General features: G+C 37.2%; 1 protein-coding gene across 1 annotated transcript in view; it reads left to right on the plus strand.

Moving 5' to 3' along the window:
* The window catches only part of LOC127448714 (bMERB domain-containing protein 1-like), a 29190-nt gene extending 15458 nt beyond the window's left edge, over positions 1 to 13732 (plus strand). The window contains exons 3-6 of the mRNA XM_051711462.1: positions 2716 to 2789; positions 3673 to 3787; positions 9704 to 9774; positions 13146 to 13732. Coding sequence (XP_051567422.1) covers positions 2716 to 2789; positions 3673 to 3787; positions 9704 to 9774; positions 13146 to 13264 — 379 coding nt within the window. The 3' untranslated portion in view covers positions 13265 to 13732. The remainder of the gene's footprint in view (positions 1 to 2715; positions 2790 to 3672; positions 3788 to 9703; positions 9775 to 13145) is intronic.
* Positions 13733 to 19615: the final 5883 nt, after the last annotated feature.

Genomic DNA, 19615 nt, shown 5'->3' on the forward strand with positions numbered 1-19615 from the left:
ATTTTACAGCATGTAATCTGTAGTGGAATACATTTCAAAAGTAACCCTCCCAACCATGTTAATAGACTACTAATTATATCAATTATAAATGAGAATGTTAACATATCAAAATCAAAGCTTTCCTTCCACAAAAAAATGCAATATTATTAAATGCATAGTTCCAAATTCTGATTGAGCCATGTTTATCGCCATTGGAAAATGCCGATAAATTCACACTAGTGACCGCACATTCTATATTAATGCAACTGCAAACAGCACAAAATTTGGCTAATGAACTATATTACTTGTCGAACTACTTTGTTTCTGATTATTATTAATACGTTTTTATTTTTATTTGACATTGATGTCTTTGGTCAAATGCTGCTGACACTGTTTTATAAAAGCAAGAAGCCACTCTAGACTGTGTGTTACATTGATTATTCTCTTCTTCGTGTCGTACCTAAGAACACCTTGCATGTAATAGTGCACAGTTTCTCATGGCTAATTGATTTAATAGACCATGATACTCCAGACATGAGATAAAGATCAGTCGCACTCACAAGCATTAAATAATTTGTAAAGTTGATCTGAGATCTTTCCTACTATCACATCTGCAGCCATCCATCCTTCCTGTTGCCAAGAGCTACAGTCAGCCAGCTGCCCCTCATTAAAATGTTAATGCTTTGCTTTTGTTGCTACCAGAGTGTCTAATGTATCGATATCGGTGTCCCATCACAATCATTTGGGAAGGCGCTTTGCTTATGAAATCATTGGGGCATTTCTTGGAGTATTTGATTGGTGCTTAGTTTCCACATTCTGTCTCAATTGAACAGCAAAGTTGTAGTGAGATATCCAATAATACAGCTTCTCCATTTGGCTGCATATTTTGTACCTAAAATGGGATTAAACTGCAGATTTATAACAAACAGGGACACCAAGTTTTGTTGATATGAACACAGGTTTAGGAACTGAATGCCATTTCAATACTGTTCTCTGACATGCATGCGTTTCGGCATATAGGCCTTCATCAGAATTAAACGAAAACAAATGAAAAGAAACTTAAAGCTGAAGTCACAAAGAATTCACACTTCAACTTTAAATTCAAACAACAGCTAAATCAAGCCAAGGAATAGACAAGAAAATTTGTCATCCATCAAATAGATCACACCACAATTCCAAATCCTGGATTTAATGCTCTCTTGTCTATTAATTTTTTGGATTTTGCTGTTGTTTTGTATAAAAAAAAAAAAAAGTTTTTCTTCATTTGTTTACTTTAAACCCTGATGAAGTTTTGTGTGCCAAAATAAAACTTTGTTTTAAATAAATTCTCCCATCAACAAGTGTTGCTAGATTTACCTTCTTCACTGTTTTTTGCTACACTATACTGCCAAAAGTATTCGCTCACCCATCCAAATAATTGAATTCAGGTGTTCCAATCACTTCCATGGCCACAGGTGTATAAAATAAAGCACCTAGGCATGCAGACTGCTTCTACAAACATTTGTGAAAGAATGGGCCGCTCTCAGGAGCTCAGTGAATTCCAGCATTGTACTGTGATAGGATGCCACCTGTGCAACAAGTCCAGTCGTGAAATTTCCTCGCTACTAAATATTCCACAGTCAACTGTCAGTGGTATTATAACAAAGTGGAAGCGATTGGGAATGACAGCAACTGAGCCACGAAGTGGTAGGCCACGTAAAATGACAGAGCGGGGTCAGCGGATGCTGAGGCGCATAGTGCGCAGAGGTCGCCAACTTTCTGCGGAGTCAATCGCTACAGACCTCCAAAGTTCATGTGGCCTTCAGATTAGCTCAAGAACAGTGCGTAGAGAGCTTCATGGAATGGGTTTCCATGGCCGAGCAGTTGCATCCAAGCCATACATCACCAAGTGCAATGCAAAGCGTCGGATGCAGTGGTGTAAAGCACGCCGCCACTGGACTCTAGAGCAGTGGAGACGCGTTCTCTGGAGTGACGAATCACGCTTCTCCATCTGGCAATCTGATGGACGAGTCTGGGTTTGGCAGTTGCCAGGAGAACGGTACTTGTCTGACTGCATTGTGCCAACTGTGAAGTTTGGTGGAGGGGGGATTATGGTGTGGGGTTGTTTTTCAGGAGCTGGGCTTGGCCCCTTAGTTCCAGTGAAAGGAACTCTGAATGCTTCAGCATACCAAGAGATTTTGGACAATTCCATGCTCCCAACTTTGTGGGAACAGTTTGGGGATGGCCCCTTCCTGTTCCAACACGACTGCGCACCAGTGAACAAAGCAAGGTCCATAAAGACATGGATGAGTGAGTTTGGTGTGGAAGAACTTGACTGGCCTGCACAGAGTCCTGACCTCAACCCGATAGAGCACCTTTGGGATGAATTAGAGTGAAGACTGCGAGCCAGGCCTTCTCGTCCAACATCAGTGTCTGACCTCACAAATGCGCTTCTGGAAGAATGGTCAAAAATTCCCATAAACACACTCCTAAACCTTGTGGAAAGCCTTCCCAGAAGAGTTGAAGCTGTTATAGCTGCAAAGGGTGGGCCGACGTCATATTAAACCCTATGGATTAAGAATGGGATGTCACTTAAGTTCATATGCGTCTAAAGGCAGATGAGCGAATACTTTTGGCAATATAGTGTATGTCTTGTTTAACAGTGATGCTATTTTAATTGCTTAAGTTATTTACATTCTTTTTATTTTAGATAAACAGCAGGGTGTTCTCATGCTTGCCTGTCCATTTGTTTCATAGGATGGACGATATCCAGCTATGTAAAGAGATTACAAGGCTGAAAAAAGAACTTAAAATGCTTCTATCTATCCCAGGTGATCTCTTGTAATGTTTCTGTAATAAATAAATCCAAATACTTATTTTATTGTTGTTTACTTTTTGTTTAGCTATCAGTAGCTTTTACAATACCACTGAAAAAGATCCCTCTGCTGCAGTTTAATAGAAATCACTAAGGAAAACAACCATACAGTAATTAATTGGTAACACTTTACAATAAGGTTCCATTTGTTAAAGGGATAGTTCACCCAAAAATGAAAATTCTCTCATTATTTACTCACCCTCATGATATCCCAGGTGTATAACTTTCTTTCTTCACCAGAACACATTAGTTAACATGAACTATCAATGAACAATACTTATTAAGCATTTATTAATGTTAATTAATGTTAATTTCAACATGTAGTAATAGATTTTTAAAATTAAAAGTTTGCACTATGAACTAACATGAACTAATAATGAACAATTGTATTTGTATTAACCAACATTAACAAAGATTGATAAATGCTGTAAAAAATATTGTTAATTGTTTGTTCATGATACCTAATGCATTAACTAATTTTAATGAATGGAAACTTATTGTAAAGTGTTACCAAATAATTTTATTGCCTGTCGTTATTCACTTGCTTTTTAATTATATTTATTAATTTATTATTTTATTAAAAATGCAAAATTTTCTGTTTATGTTCACTGTCACCATTTTAAACATATTTTTCAAAAATACTTTCTACTTTTACGATTTCTTTCTGTTCAAATGTTTAGCAATTAACAAAAAGTGTATTTTAATTGACTAAATTAAGACAAACTAATAATTTTGCATAAACAATTTGGTAAAGTGAACACCTGTGTTTTTCAGTTAGAGTAAAGAGTGGCTCTAAACATGGCAATGAAAGCTGTTGCTTGATAAAAATCCATTTTCAGATAATGACAAGTCTAATGAAGACAAACAGAAGGAGGAAGAACTCCTGCAACAGATTCATAAATTAGTGGAGGCTCGAGACTTCCTGGTGGATGACGTGGAATTTGAACGTCTCAGGTGAGATGAGCTGATTTCATTATGCTGGAAAATAATGGAAGCCGACATACAATTCATTTGCAATCTTTAGTAAATCTCTGACTGAGTTAAATTTGGAGGCAGACAGCTTTCTGACTCAGCCCTGAGGAAAAACATTACTCACACTCTAAGTACAGAAGTAATAGAATTGTATTTGTAATAAAACCATGCTCCCACTTTCTGTCTAAGCGATTTCAGGAATTTAATTCAGCAAGAAAATTCTGCTCAGTACTTGAGAAATCTACACATACGTTGATGGGATTGAATCTGGATTTTCCAGTGTTTAAGATCCTATTTGTTTTGTTTGTTTTACTTAGTCTGTAAGAATAGTAATCTGTTAAATGTAATTTAAATGCAGCCGACCCCTTAAAAGAATAGTTCATCCAAAAATAAAAAATCTGTCATTTACTCACCATCATGTCATTCCAAACCAACGTTCTTTTTTCTGCAGAACACAGGAGATATTTTATATTTTTATTTCAATGGACCCTTCCACAGACTGTAATGATGCATTTTCGCTTTATTTAGTAGCGTCTAGAAAACATTTTGTATTTATTTTTAATATTATTATTATTTATTGTACATTTATAACATTATACTTTTTTTGTTATAGTACCCTGGCATTAATAATAATAATAATAATAATAATAATAATAATAATAATAATAATAATAATAATAAACTAGTTACCAAGCTGAGGAAGTAACAGTAAACTTGGCATCTTTTTCTGTTCTGACTCTTCTGTGGAAATGTAATAGATTTTTTTTCTATTGCTGTTGAAGCAAATGGGAAATTAAAAATTATTTTGCTATGGTGTATCATTCATTGAATTCACAGAAAGGGGACTTGCCAATACACAATCTTGGGTTCTGCCATATGCTCGAGGCAACATTTAAATAAGTGTCCAATTTAAACAATCTGGACACTTTAGTCCATATCGAGTGTAAATGCGAAATAACGGGGTGTAACTTAACTTTTCCGGTTAGTTTGATAAAGATGCTTTGTAATGGCGAAATAGGGGCAAGAACTGCCTGTTCAATAACAAACCAGGGAGGGGCTCTCTCAGGTGGAAGTGACCAATGAGCCAAATGCCTTAGAGTGAACGCATAGTAATAAAACAAAATCTTGGGTAGGCCTAGCCCACCTTTGTCTATCGGCCTATGTAACTTATTAAAATGCAATCTGGGACGTTTACCATTCCAAATGAAGGACTTCACTATGCTATCAAATTGCTTGAAATAAGAGAGGGGGACATCTACAGGGAGAGATTATAGCAGGTATTTAAATTTTGGAATACAATTCATTTTAATAACATTAACCTTCCCAATCATCGATACATTTAATGAAGCCCACCTGCCCACATCGCTTGAAAACCTTTTTATTAAAGGGTCAAAATTAACACTAACTAAAGCAGACAAATTTGCTGGGAATAAAATCCCCAAATACTTAATGCCCTGTTTGGGCCACTGGAAGGCGCCCGGCTGGAAAGCCGTCACTGGACAGTACACTGTCAGAGCCAAAGCTTCGGATTTAGACCAATTGACTTTGTATCCTGAGAACTTGGAAAAGGAATGAATAATTCTGTGGAGGCAAGGCATAGATCTAGTAGGTTCAGAGACAAATAATAAAATATCATCAAATAACATTTGTTTGTACCGCTGCTACAGGGTGTCTATAAAGTAACTTAATCCAACCAATATATGTACTCCCGAACCCGTATATTTCCAAAATCTTAAAAAGATAATCCCATTCTACCATATCAAACGACTTTTCGGCGTCAAGTGATATGGCAGCAACCGGAGACTGATCATTCGCTACTGACCACATGATATTGATGAGACGCCTGATGTTATCAGAAGAGCTGCAGCCCCTAATAAACCCCACCTGATCTATATGTATAAGAGATGTCATAACTTTACTTAATCGATTAGCCAGAATTTTTGACAACATTTTTACATCTAGTTGGATCAGGGAGATTGGATGGTAACTTTTACACTTGCTTGGATCTTTGTCCTTTTTAAGAATCAGACTGATCCGGGCTTGTGTCATGGTTGGAGGAAGCTTTCCATTCTTTAATGATTCAGTATAAACTTCTAACAAAAGTGGAGCCAGTTCTGTAGCATAAGATCTAAAAAATTCTGCGTCAAAACCATCTGGCCCAGGAGCCTTGCCAGTAGGTAGGGACTTAATTACCTCATCAAGCTCCTCCAAGGTTATCTCAGAATCAAGAGAATTTTTTTGCTCAATCATCAGTTTAGGAAGATCTAATGGTTCCACAAAGTTTCTAATATCTTCATCAGTAGACGAAGACGTGGAACTATGAAGATTAAGATAGAACTCTTTAAAGGCATTATTAATATCAATGGCTGAGGTAAAAATTTCACCACCAGCAGATTTCACTGAGGGAATGATAGAAAGAGACTCTCTCTGCTTTATATATCTAGCCAAAAGCTTCCCTACTTTGTCACCCGACTCAAAGTATGACTGTCTTGCCCTGAATAACCAAAACTCCACTTTCCGCGACAAAATAGTATTATATCTAAATTTCAATCGGGTCAATTCTCTGAGGTCATCAGCTGACATACGGCACTTCAGCTCTGCCTCTGCACTTTTAATATTCTCTTCCAACTCCACGAGTTCTCGTGCTTTGGATTTTTTGATGAATGAGGCATACTGTATGATCCAACCCCTAAGAATTGCCTTAAGTGCCTCCCAAGCCACGCCCACAGAGGATACTGAGGACCAGTTGGTCTCCATATAAACACTGATTTCAGTTTTTAACATTTCTTGGAAATCAAGATTTTGCAAAAGGGACACATTAAGGCACCAACTATATGATTTCTTTTTTCTGTAAATGGCAACATCTCAAAACTCACCAGGGCATGATCTGAGACTAAGATATTTCCAACTGAACTGAATGAAAATGTATAGTCCTTACCAAGATGGGTTCAAAAGTCTCCAAATATCCGTTAGACCAAAATTTGTACACATCCTGTGAAGCGTCAATGTTGCTCTAGGGGGTTTACACACTTTTGCTTGACTGTGATCAAGGACTGAGTCCATCAAAAGATTAAAGTCTCCTCCCAATATTATATCATGAGGAGTGCCAGCGGTTTGCAGCATCCCTTCAAGATCTATAAAAAAGCCCTGATCATCAGCGTTAGGTGCATAAATATTAGCCAAAATCAACCTTTGCCCTTGAATTTCAGCTAAAGCAATAATGACTCTCCCTAATTTATCTTTAGTCTGTTTGAGACATTTGAATTGTAGATGTTTATTAATCAGTATAATGGCTCCCTTGCTCTTACTTGAGCCAGCACTAAAAATATGATAAAAAGATATGTCCACCCCAAATATTTCAGCTTCCTGCAGGGAGAGATGTGTTTCTTGAAGAAACACTATATCATATTTCTTACGTTTAAGAAAAGTAATAACCTTCCTTCTTTTTATGGGGTGCCCCAACTCATTTACATTCCATGTGGAGAGAGATAGTACACTCATATTAACATTTGACATTTTGATATAGTAGAAAAAATAAATTGTGTGTCAAAAACAAAATTATACAGACCACATTCCCCATTAGTGAAACAATCAAATTCCGAACTTCCCCCGAACAAAACAAACAGAAATAAGAAAAACGTGCACATTAACCCCGCGCACGAAAGCGCCAACTGGCGAAAATCCCTCTAAACTCAAAAGGTCCATGAACGCCCACGAGCCCCCACGACAACTTTGCCATCGGATTGCTCAATTTTGCCTCACAAATTTGTGAGGCAAAATTACATAACAGAAAATACTTTGTAAAATAAACCCCAGCCAATAGGAAGAATGAACACAAAGAGCGTGTAGATTCATTCACAGAACTGTCTCAAAGGTGTGATCTTCCACAAAACAAATTCCAGCCAATATAAAACTGTTCAGATTCCTAGGACAGACAAACGAATGTTCAGTGGGCCGGCTGTTATGAGTTCAACGGATGACGTAATCATTCCAATGTCCCGTAAAAATACTCAACAAAACAAACTCCAGCCAGCAGGAGGAATAAGCACGATGAACGAACAGATTAATCCACAGCTGTTCCAAAGGAGTGTTATTCAATAGAACAAGCTCCAGCCGCTAGGCGGATCCAATACTAAAAGAAACAAAACTGGCATCCTGGTTCCTCGGATGGTCGAGTCAATTCACTCGGAGGCCGCATAAAGTATATACCATGACTTTCACAATCCGTCAACTTTATAAAAGACATCCTTTGTGTGAGCATGTAGATATTTTGCAGTTATCTGTAGTGTCCACTCTCAAACTGGCCAGGAACTTCAATGCAAAATTAATCTTTTGTCAATGCAAAAGTTTCTTTAAGGAAAAGTGTTATTCACAAAACAAGCTCCAGCCGCTCGGCAGAGCCAACACAAAAAGAAAAAAGAAACCAAAATGACACCCAGCTTCCTCAAAAGCCAGAGTAAGTACAGCGAGTCGACCCATTCACATGAGAAACACCCAATGGTTTACTCACCCATTGATTCAATAAAAGACATTGCCTGATTGGGACATGTAAATACTTTACGACCGACCTTCGTTTCTATTCTCAGTTTGGCCGGAAACATCAGAGCAAAAGTGATCTTTCGCTTATGTAAGAGTTTCTTACATTCCTTGAACCGATCGCGTTTCTCTGTTGTCGAACTCGCAAAGTCCGGGAACAAGAAAATATTATGGTTCTTCCAAGAAAGCTTCCCTTTGCTCCTCACCTGGCGCAACACAAGATCTTTATCGGATGATCTCAGAAATCTGGCCAGAATCGATCTGGGCCTGTCTCCCTCAGCAAATCTGTGATCTGGGACTCTGTGAACTTGCTCGATTTCCAGTTTATGGCCTGTTATGTTGAGCAGACTCGGGAAAAGCTCGTCTAGGAATTCACCATATCTCTGCCCTCCTCATGCTCAGGAATTCCAACAATTCGAACGTTATTCGCGGCTTCTATTCTCAAGATCTTCAAGCTTTTCAAGGAGATGTTCCAAACCAACTTTGGTCGCGGGCGGATTAGCGGTTAATTCCCTCTTGGTTAATTTTGACTTCTTTGCCATGTTTTGCCTCAAAGAGCAAATGTGTAACTGGGTGTATCAAATTTCACCAGATTATAACATGAAAATAATAACAAATTTAGCAAAGTGCGCAGAGCTCGTCGCTCACACGTCTGCTTCTTGCATGGCATCATGTGACCTCCTATATTTTGCCATATTTGATTTGTGCTCTGTTTACAGCAGTTGATCAGTGCTTTTATTTTATTTGAGTGTTCAGCAGAAGAAAGAAAGTGATAATGGTTTGGAGAGACATGAGAGTGAGTAAATAATGCATTTTCATTTTTGGGTGAACTATTCCTTTAAAGGGATTTTTCTGTACGTATTTGTATTCTTTTAGCTTCAGTGCAATTGTATTCTCAGTGCTAAGTAAAAATTTGTAATTGCAGCTACATGTTAAGAAATTGCAGCTGAGGCAAAACTGATCAGCGCTGGACATATTTTTAGTCCAGCTGGTGTTAAAGACGCATTGCACATACTTTTGCCTTCACTGTGTAGCTTCATTTCCAGAAAGAGAATCTAATATAAAAAGATTCTTAAAGGCTGGAATAAAAGGAAATAAGGCAATAACTTGGAATGTTATAAACCTTTCACTTTTGCTATGCAAAAGTCATTTTAATGCCAGCGAAACACCATGAACAAATCAAGAAAAGGAAATGCATGATACAATAACTTTTATGTTACGTTTTGATACTGCTTTCTCCTGCAACAATTCCAGACCTTGAGCTGAGTGAAGGACATGAAGACTGTACTTAAAAAGGCAATGATATAGTCAATCTACCCATAATGTACTGCTTCGATCACCATAGTTACCTCTGCTCTACAGGGAACGGGAGGAGGACAAAGAAATGGCTGAATTTCTAAAGTCCAAGTTATCAAAATGTCTTCAAGCCAAGAGTAAGTTATTCTTTTATGGCTGGTTGAACCAAGTCATGTATTGTGTATACATGCTAAGTTTCCAGAGTCAGTTGACTATTGAAGGCAATTGTCATTATATAATCAATAAAATCAAAAGAGTCTGATGCCACTCTATTGTACAGAATATACTAACTGCAGCCTATAACTTGTGTTTCCTGTTTGGATTAAACTTAAATTTTATTTAGTTCAGTCATGACAACTAAATGATCTGCTAAATAGATCTGCCTACAGAATGCTGCCGCTGCTGCAGAGCAAGTACGAAGACTTTCTGCTGCTAGAATATAAGGCCCTTTCCCACCAACAGTCCTGGTACAGGAACGGAACACCCGAGGAGACTTTTGCCCGCTTGCATTTGCACTCACAAAAGTAACCCCGTAGTGACATCATCTAGTATCGACCATTTTTCTTGTGACGCTGTTTGCACGAGAGATTCAATAGCAAAGCCAACAACATCAACAACACCGACGGTGGACGCTGGGATCGGAGCTACACTTGTGTTAGGGCTGTTTTATATGAAAATTGGCTGCATCCTAAAACGTAGACAGCTGCCTAATCAGTTAATGGTTTAACCGACTGCGTTTTTGGATGAATGGGACGTGTATAAAAACTGGTCTCTGAACAGCACCTTATTTCAACCTACCTTTTTATACTGCCTCCGAAGGCAGCATTTTCCAATTTTCAAATGCAGCCTGTGTCTTCAGGATACAGTTTGGCTCGTGAGTCGTGCATGCGGTGCTCCATGCTGCAACTGGAGTGAAAGTTGAGACAAAGGTGGCAGAGGCGCTCTTTAACCACACAGCACACGCTGAACTCAGTGGAAAATGCATTAAAAACCTATCCATCAACACAATGTTTTACAATAAAGGCTTTAATAACTCAACATAAATTACTGTACTGAAATACTCATTGACTTAAAAAAGACGTCTTGATGCAAGTTAACCACGCAGTAACAGGCACGCAATACTTCCCTTGTTTAAACTAGATTTAATGATGGTTTAGTGGATAATAAAGTTCAATTATGAATGTTGCATTTATATATAGCACTTTTCTGACACTACTCTCAATGTGCTTCACATAGCAACCAGGGGACTCTCCTCAACCACCAACAGTGTGCAGCATCCACATGGATGATGCAACGGCAGCCGTGGTGTGCCAGTACACTGACCACACACCAGCTGTTGGTGGAGAGGAGAGAGTAGAGATTTACAGCCAATTAATGGAGGGGGATTATTAGGAGGCCATGATTGTTAAGGGCCCATGGGGGAAATTTGGCCAGGACACTGGGGTTACACCCCTACTCTTTACGAATTACCCACTCTCGATAAACATCTTATTTATATCCATCATCCCAGGAAAAATAAACGTAGTAATCCAGAAATCACTTTATTTTCTGTATAGTCACACAGAACAAACAGTTATTACATCCACTAAAGACTTATTACATCCACTAAAGGGTAAGACGCAATAAAAAAACAAGACTCCCACTCAACCGTCAGACCAAAACAACAGGGAAGCACAATAACTACACAATAAGGTAATTTATTAAGGAAAAAATGACTTAATCTCAAATTTAATAAATGCAGCAAGATGGGGAGTGGCTTCAGAGAGACCCACTGCCCAAAAAAACAAACAAAACCAGGTTAATAACAAAAAAAGTAGTTACTAACCTAACGAAGGGGAGAAAAAATACTATCCAATTTAACCTAACTACTCTTACCAAAAAACAGAGTAAAAAAAAAAAGGCTTTAAAACAAAAGGGTAGGTCTCCCCTACATGTCTAAAGCTGCTTTTAGCAAATTAGAGTAACCTTAATCTACTAGAGAAACTGACAAAACACATAGGCTATAGCTATTTGTTTCACACAAGATCACTGTTGTGTTCCAAAAAAAAAAGAAAAAGAAATGATTTCCCAACACCGTAACTGGGTTTTAGTCTGGCATCTGACGGGGAGCCTGGAGCACGACTGGCCTGAAGTCGAAGCGGCCTCAAAAACCATAAAAAGGTAAATCAAAGTTTCGAAAGATCCAAAGATTCTGCAAACTATTACTAAACATAGAAACAATATGCATGCTTAGACAATGTCCATCTGGACAGTATGAACATAAAAGTTTGACAAAGGTGGCTGGAGCAACAGAGCCTTAAACTCCCTGCCATCAAATGAATATTATTTTGACACACGCATCAGATGCAATGAAAACTCAAAGCTCGAACACACATACGTGAAACATAATCCTCTTCGGATACTTTGTTGGTTTTAATTTATTTCTGTCAAAGGGGTCATGAAATGCTCTTTTTTTTTAAGTTTTATTATCTTCCCTGAGGTCCACTGATAATGTAAGTGAAGGTATTTTTTTTTTTTTTTTTTTTTATCAAAACAGAATTAATTTAGTAATATATGATAATTTTCTACCCTGTTTTTAGCCCTCTGACTAAACGGATTGGTAACCAAATGGATTAAAACTGAGTTGTAATTTGATACCGTGTCTTTTAATATTACGGAAGTAGAGAACGAAGCATTTGGGCAGCTTGGTTTCAATAAATGCTTATTGCATTGGGGATAAAGTTTTGAGTTCTGAAATTTACAGTGGGTTTTTATAGTAGAAAGTCCTCATATGTCAAAATATCAAGGAAAATGTGATTCCATGACATGACCCCTTTATAGTAATTAGCGCAATCCTCTGAGTAGCAGGCTCGCAGCTAGTTTTTCAAATGGCGGCTGTGGACTCCTCTCCATTCTCAATGCGTTGTGCGTTATAGATTTTTTATCAGTCACAGGCTGCAGCACCTCACACAGTCTCTATACACCCCAAAATTACCTACCCTGGGAGTAGGATCTAAAAATGTCCCTTAAAACATCTACAAGGAATTATAGGTCCTCATGTGCGAAAGTGACAAAAAGTACTAGTCTCTGGGAAAAGTACCTAAAATGGGCTTTAGTACCTACAGTGGAAAAGGGTCTATATACAGACTTGCTGTGATGAGTATGTCAGACATGCTGCTGCTGCTGCACAATTAGACATCCATACAGTCTCCTTGAAGCAGATTTAGACAAGTGCTGCTGGGGAGGAGGAGGGTTTCATAGAGAAAACTCTAGAGCACTGCAGTGATACTGGCTTACTTTCAAACAACTGAGGCAATTTAAACGTTAGACAAAAAGAGAGTACGCAAATTGATTTGCTTAACTAATTACATCAAAGGAACTATCAGATTGCGCCATGTAAATTTTCATGACTTTGAGGTTTATTTACTGTATGCTCTCTGTTACAGTCCTTATTTGAAACCCATGTTATTACCCATCCTGTATCTTGGGTATAAAATAAGCCATTTATATCTCAAATAAATGCTTACAGATACTGTTCGCAGTGGGAGAAGGCCACCCAGAGCGCAGCCAAACTCGACACCCTTTGTGACCAAGACAGGCCTCACTTTGCTGAAAGAGTGCTGTGGTTTCACCTGCTCTATAATGTAATAGACATGCTCTCAGTCGTGGCAGCAGGAATACAATTCTGCAGCCTTGGATGAGGATGACCTTTTAATGACACCAGTAGACTCAAATAACATGGTGTGAACCGTCACAAGATCTTTCTGAAAGACAATGCTATGAAGCCTGTATACAAATAGTGGGCTAAGCATCTCCCTTAGTCTTTCCCTCCCTTTTGCTCGCATTCTACAGTACATAACCCTCTTCTTGCTTTTTTTAAAAACCTGTTTCATTGAATTACAGAGTACATTCCATGCTCTCTCTTGGGTCCAGCTGTCAAAAGCTCAGCTGGTTTGCTGTCATTCCCTACCCTTAAACTTTTCACTCATGAAACATTGCTAACGCACTGCAGCACCGGTGACTCTGTCATCCATAATTGCTCAAGTTTCAGTTGAGTTTCCATGTAGATTGCTGTTGCTTTAGCCCATGTACAGTGTCTCAATGACTGATGAGATTTCCAGGCAAATGTTTGTGCTTATAGTGTAACAATAAAGTTAAATGAATTCTTACTAGCTCAGTTCTTTAATTATTTATGTTCAAATAAACAATTTCCATAACTGTCACTATAACAAATTTCTCAGCAGAAATGTTCATGAAACCTGATGAAAAAAGACTGAATAATTTAATTGAATAATGGCTGAACCCTCGGTGGCCATATCTATAAAGTCTAACACCATGAGCCCATCCTATCGACAGTCTTAAATCCAGTAGATCTCACTGTGCCAAAGCATGTTGTTTATGTTCTTTGGTAAAGTGCTTTATACATTGTCAAGGGCTATTTTCTGTGGATACAAGGCTCCATAGCAACCAGTGCATAGATCATTTCATCTTTAGTGGCTAGGTTTAGCTGAAAATGTTGTTAATCAAGAGTCAGTTCAAACACCAGAGCATTTTCATTGATGATTAAAGAAGGTCAACAATGACTGTTCAGAGTGAATTTGTTACAATTACATGCAAATATTTATGTTCAAAGATAAAAGCTATATATTCACTGTATTGCATTACTGTAAAATAGAGATTATTGTTTGAAGTCATGAATTTCTGATTGGTCTACTATTTAGATGGTCTGACTGACTGTCTTTTTCACACTTAGATCAGATATTGACCATTAATTATGCATTTTATTATGAAAGGAGGAACACATAAGATAACAATAAATTACACTTCACATACTAAAAGTAATGTGCACATCTTACCAGAAGAGCCCACCTCCTCTTATTTCTAGAATAGCTCTATATTTAGAGAATAGTTTATCTCTGATATTTGGCTACCTTCTGGTAAATTCAGCCCCTCTTCCATGAAATATGCATGCTAATGACCCAAGGGTGTCTGACTCCCTAATTAATGACACCAACACATTTGTCTGTCTTATAAATTTATGCTATTTGTGAAATCTTATTTTATCATTTTAAATCCTTGAGAGGTCTTTTAATTATATTCTGTTCACAGACCTAGACAAGCCCCTCCTGGACCAATCAGCTCTATTCACCATGTTGCCCTGACTGTTTCTGTGCTTATATCCTATTAAACACCATATTTCAAAACAGAACCATGTCTTAATTAACCACGTCCCCTGCATGTTTAGGTATTCAGGGCTAAAATAAACATTTGAATCCCAGTCATAAAGGTGTATTACAGTATGCTGCATATAATTGGAAACTTACAAGGTTTTCTTTTTGTATGCTGCCTGCCAATGAGATACCCAAAAGAGTCCGAGTGCATATGGCCAGTGTGATCTATTCATTTACTGTAGATGTAAGTTGATGTCAGACACTAATTCACCTGACTGCTTATCTTTGTCATATTATGTAGACTAAAATGCCACACAAATGTTATCCTGATTACACAGTTATTATTATTATTATTTTGTTGCATATTTTTAACTGTCAAATGCAATACTGTCCCAGAATAATGAACACGAGAAGTCTGACACTTAAGTTAGACCGTTACATTGTCTGACGATGAAACATGTGGGTTGCCATGGCAGAGTTTGAGAATGTAAATGTGTTCACTGACTAAAATGCATATTTCACTTTCAGTCTAGAAGCTGTAATTGTAACGTGTGCTATGGATTTTGTACGGTTATATGCATTATTTAGACAACGGTTCTGGTTCTTTAATCTGACTGACCAAGCAGTGTGGTAAGAGTGATATTTAGTATTCAGCACTGGGAGATTGCACTGTTTGTATCACTCCACTGGTCTGTATTCGCTGTGTTCCAGTCTCCCCAATGCTTGGCAACACACAAAGCTTGAGAGCTTAAGCCCAATCTATGAGTTAAAGCCCAGTCCTGTGCTTGAGCCCCTACGTTGTGGAAAGCACGCCAAATATGTTTACCATAATGTGCTCCAGGACTATATACTACACATGAACCACTCAATTAGTGAACAGCATAAAAGTAAAATCACACTTGCAATTATGCTGTTGTACTAAATATCATAACAGCTGTAACAACCTACAGCCAAATTACAGTCGTTGTAATATTCAGAACAATAGTATTCTTGCTCTTGTGATATTGCTTAATTATTCTTTAATTCATCCATCCATAAATAAGCAATGAAAGTTCTCACACCAAATGGCATCATCCGAAGACTAGGATCTAGTTATGTTCTTCATAGACATGTAATACAGTGAAGCAACAGGTTGCACCTGTGATTCGATTTCCCAGTTATGTCAGCCAACACAAAGAAACAAACTCCTCTTTGATTTCACATCAGACTTAAAGCATGCTGTGGGCATTTTCATTGTTGTGGCATTTTGAAAATCCAGTGTGTAACAAAAAACAAACAAATTAACAAACAAAAGCACATAAAAATTAAAAAAAAATAAAATAAAAAAAGCCCATTATTCAAAAATACCATAAGGGTGCAACTTAGTTGGTGTCTATATTTGAAACAAAGCTCTCATGGGAAGCTTCTGTCAGTCTCCACCCTCCCTCAGTATAGGTTATTGTGGTGCATTGCAGGGTCTGATGATGACTCATCCACAGGTTTCACTGATCACAGCAAATTCAGTGGTGTGAGAACATAATTTATTAACATTAGCATTTAAACCTAGAGCATAAAAAATGAGAAACTGATGCTACAAGTCAAAAAGGACAAAGAGTATATACAGTATGTGTGCGAGAGAGAGAGCTGAGAAATGATGCATGTGAGCATAATTATGTATCGTTGTGCAGTTATTATCCACAATCATTTTAAAACCAAACCAGTCTGCAGTGTGTATCAATGTGAGATTCAGAACACAGATTAAAACAGCAAAGTAAAGTCATCCTGGGACAGAAAATCAGCACTTTTGAGTTGTCAATAACTTCCCCACCCAACACACAAGCCCTACTCTTACAATATGTCTAACACCTCTAATTTTTCTGATTCTGTTCGGATTGTTAGTGTGACACTGAGGCTGTGGTTAACTGCACTCAAGTGCTTAAGTTAGTTTACAGAAAGTGTAAACACAGTGCATTGACAGAGTCCTACAATGTGACCACAGCAATATTCATATTCAAACCCAACTAGCTAATTATCCAACAGAAGGTGAATGGGAAAACTGGCCCCTCTACTGTATACTGTATCTACTAACCTCCCTGCTCATTGGTCTCTCTGCATTAATTAAGGAAGTTTGTTCCACACTCTCCTGGGTTCACTGTGTGCAGTCTTCTCTGTAATGCTGAATTGTAACCTTGGTTTTACTAGAAAGCATTATAAAGCTAAGATTGGCACCTTGTGGACACAACATGTAATTGTTGGGTTCTCAAACTGAGAAACATGACCTGTGCAGGCTAAAATTTTGTAAATTAGAAAAAAAATGCCTTGATTTCCTTCCATCAAAACTAATCTTGAGGAAAATGTTTTGAAAGATATGGAGATCTGCAAAAACATTTTCTAACTTTGAATGTATATTGGTACAAATATAAAATTTAAAGGAGAGAACTAAACAGAACTGTGTTCTTCTACCAACATTGTGCCCAATTAAGACATTTAACCCCAGGTGGATCTAGGGAGATTGTCCCTGTATCTGACAAATTTTCTCAATACCGAATAAATAGCTCAAATCAGTGGTATTAAGAGTCATTGCCTGCAATATGGTTTGTAGACTCAGTTTGCTATCCTACCCCAGAATTATGTAAAAAGAGCAATAAAACATCACATAAAAAAGGTAAAGCTCGTTCCACCTATTTAATTTACCATTTACAATAAATCAAGTGTCCTGTTTTGTGGGAAATATTTGCTATATTGTAAAAAGTATTCTTTGAGAACCAGATTTGTGCAAATCTGTAATAATCAGTACAGTAGTTATCAATTATATTGATGCTTTCACTAAAATGAGGAGGCAGAGTGCCATCTCAGCCTTTTTTCTTTCTTTTTTTTACAAGTCCAATATAAATTCCTATTTCAGCTCCAGTTGACTTTTAAATAGCTTTCAGGTTAAACCCATACAAATCTGAAATCAGATTTATCACAACATATGAAATGAAAAAGTAGGCCTGCATAAAAATATATAATATAAAAAGTTACATATTTTCCTTATAAATGCAACAACATAATAACAAAATACTAAAAATGTCTGTTGTTCTATATGTAACATATTTTTCTTAAATCAGTTTATTACTATCAAATTTGTATAGGCTGCTTTCTCTGAGAAATCACAACTGGCCCATTTAGATCCAGGTAATAGTAGCAAAAGTTTGATTCTTTTATCATGTTTGAATGTCATTGAATTAGAAAACCAGTGGCATTTATTTTAAAGCAAGTTATTATAAGTACACATTTCTAGCAAAGCATTTCACAAAAAATAATTTTGTAAGATTTAAATGAGAAAATATTAGATATACTGTTTAAAATAAAGGCAAAAAATATTGTTTCTGGACCAGACACTTTGTGGTCTTAATGGAACATACCCATTTATTTAACATAATGAACTGGTTAACTGACTTCACACATCCACAAAAAATGACCGTAGGACCAGTTGTTTCATTGTAAATACAATAAAAAGGGCTACTAACAGTGAAGTTAGTTCTAATGAATGTGTTACTTGTTTGCAGATGCAATTTGGTTTGATAATTAGTTATCTATACAATTAAATTCATACAAGTGCCATGAAAAAGTGTTTAAATATTTGTAGAGGCACTGTATATGAAAATTAAAAGTTTATTAATTAGCTTTATTAATTATTAAATAGCTACAACATTGATTGATAAGGTGTAGCCTACAATACCTCTATTATTCAATGGACCAATTGAAGGGCTTGCCTGATTTTTGGTCTCAAATCTGAAGTCTAATTGGGTTAATCTTGGTGCAACACACAGTTATGGCTTTTGGGGTTACACCATCAGAGGAGCAGTAATATTGAACCCCATCTGACTCATCAAACTGGCTGAGATAGATAAGTAAGCCACTCTTCTTTTGGGGTCTACAATATAATGTGAAACCAGCCAGCTTCCCGTTTTATATATGTTCCTATAATTCTCCACAGACAGCCTCGGTTTATTATATTATATTATATTTAGTTTAGATTTAATTTTCCTGCTGTAGAAGTGTTGTAGATTACGTGGTGTTTTCCATAACACCGCTAAGAGGCGTGATGGGGCAATGCTTTAGTTTTTTTTTTTTTTTTTTTTTTTAAATCGACTGTGGTTTCACAGGCAGTATGTTGTAAAACAGCATTTCCTCGATGATTAGACGGAAGTGTACGCTCATCTAAATATTAAAAGAGAAGGTGAAGTTTCATCCAGAGATGGCCTTTGTCAGACAAAAGAAGACTCGCTCTAGGGATGGGCGGATCGATCCTTAAGTATCGATACTTCCGATATTGATGTCGATCCTCACACAAAAATATAGATTCTAACATACTTTACCGCTCATCTTAACATACATGCTGAAAGACACAAGCAGACAAGCGCTTGCGCCGTCACAAGGCTCGTGCAGACAAGAGGGATCAGTGCATTGTAGAGGTGTAGATGGTAAATTTTTGCAAGGGTAAACAAAATAGAAGTCTAATAATTTCCTGTTGAGGCTCACAAATGTAAAATAATAATAATAATAATAATAATAATAATGACTTGAATTATGACAAAAAATATATTATATTATATATTATATTACCCATTTACCCCAAGAAATCACACACACACACACACACACAAATCAATTTAATAGAAGTATCGGTATCGACGATATTGGACTTGAAATTATTGGTATCGGATGGAAAAGAAAATAAGTGGTATGGCCCATCACTAACTCAGGAACACGTTTGGAAAGAAACGTCCATTTTTTTGGAGGCATCCAATGAAACACTGCTTACACATTACTACACGCGAATCACGTTTATCTCCATCCAATC

This window comes from Myxocyprinus asiaticus, chromosome 12 (genome assembly GCF_019703515.2).
Source record: "Myxocyprinus asiaticus isolate MX2 ecotype Aquarium Trade chromosome 12, UBuf_Myxa_2, whole genome shotgun sequence".
Classification (NCBI taxonomy): Eukaryota; Metazoa; Chordata; class Actinopteri; order Cypriniformes; family Catostomidae; genus Myxocyprinus; species Myxocyprinus asiaticus.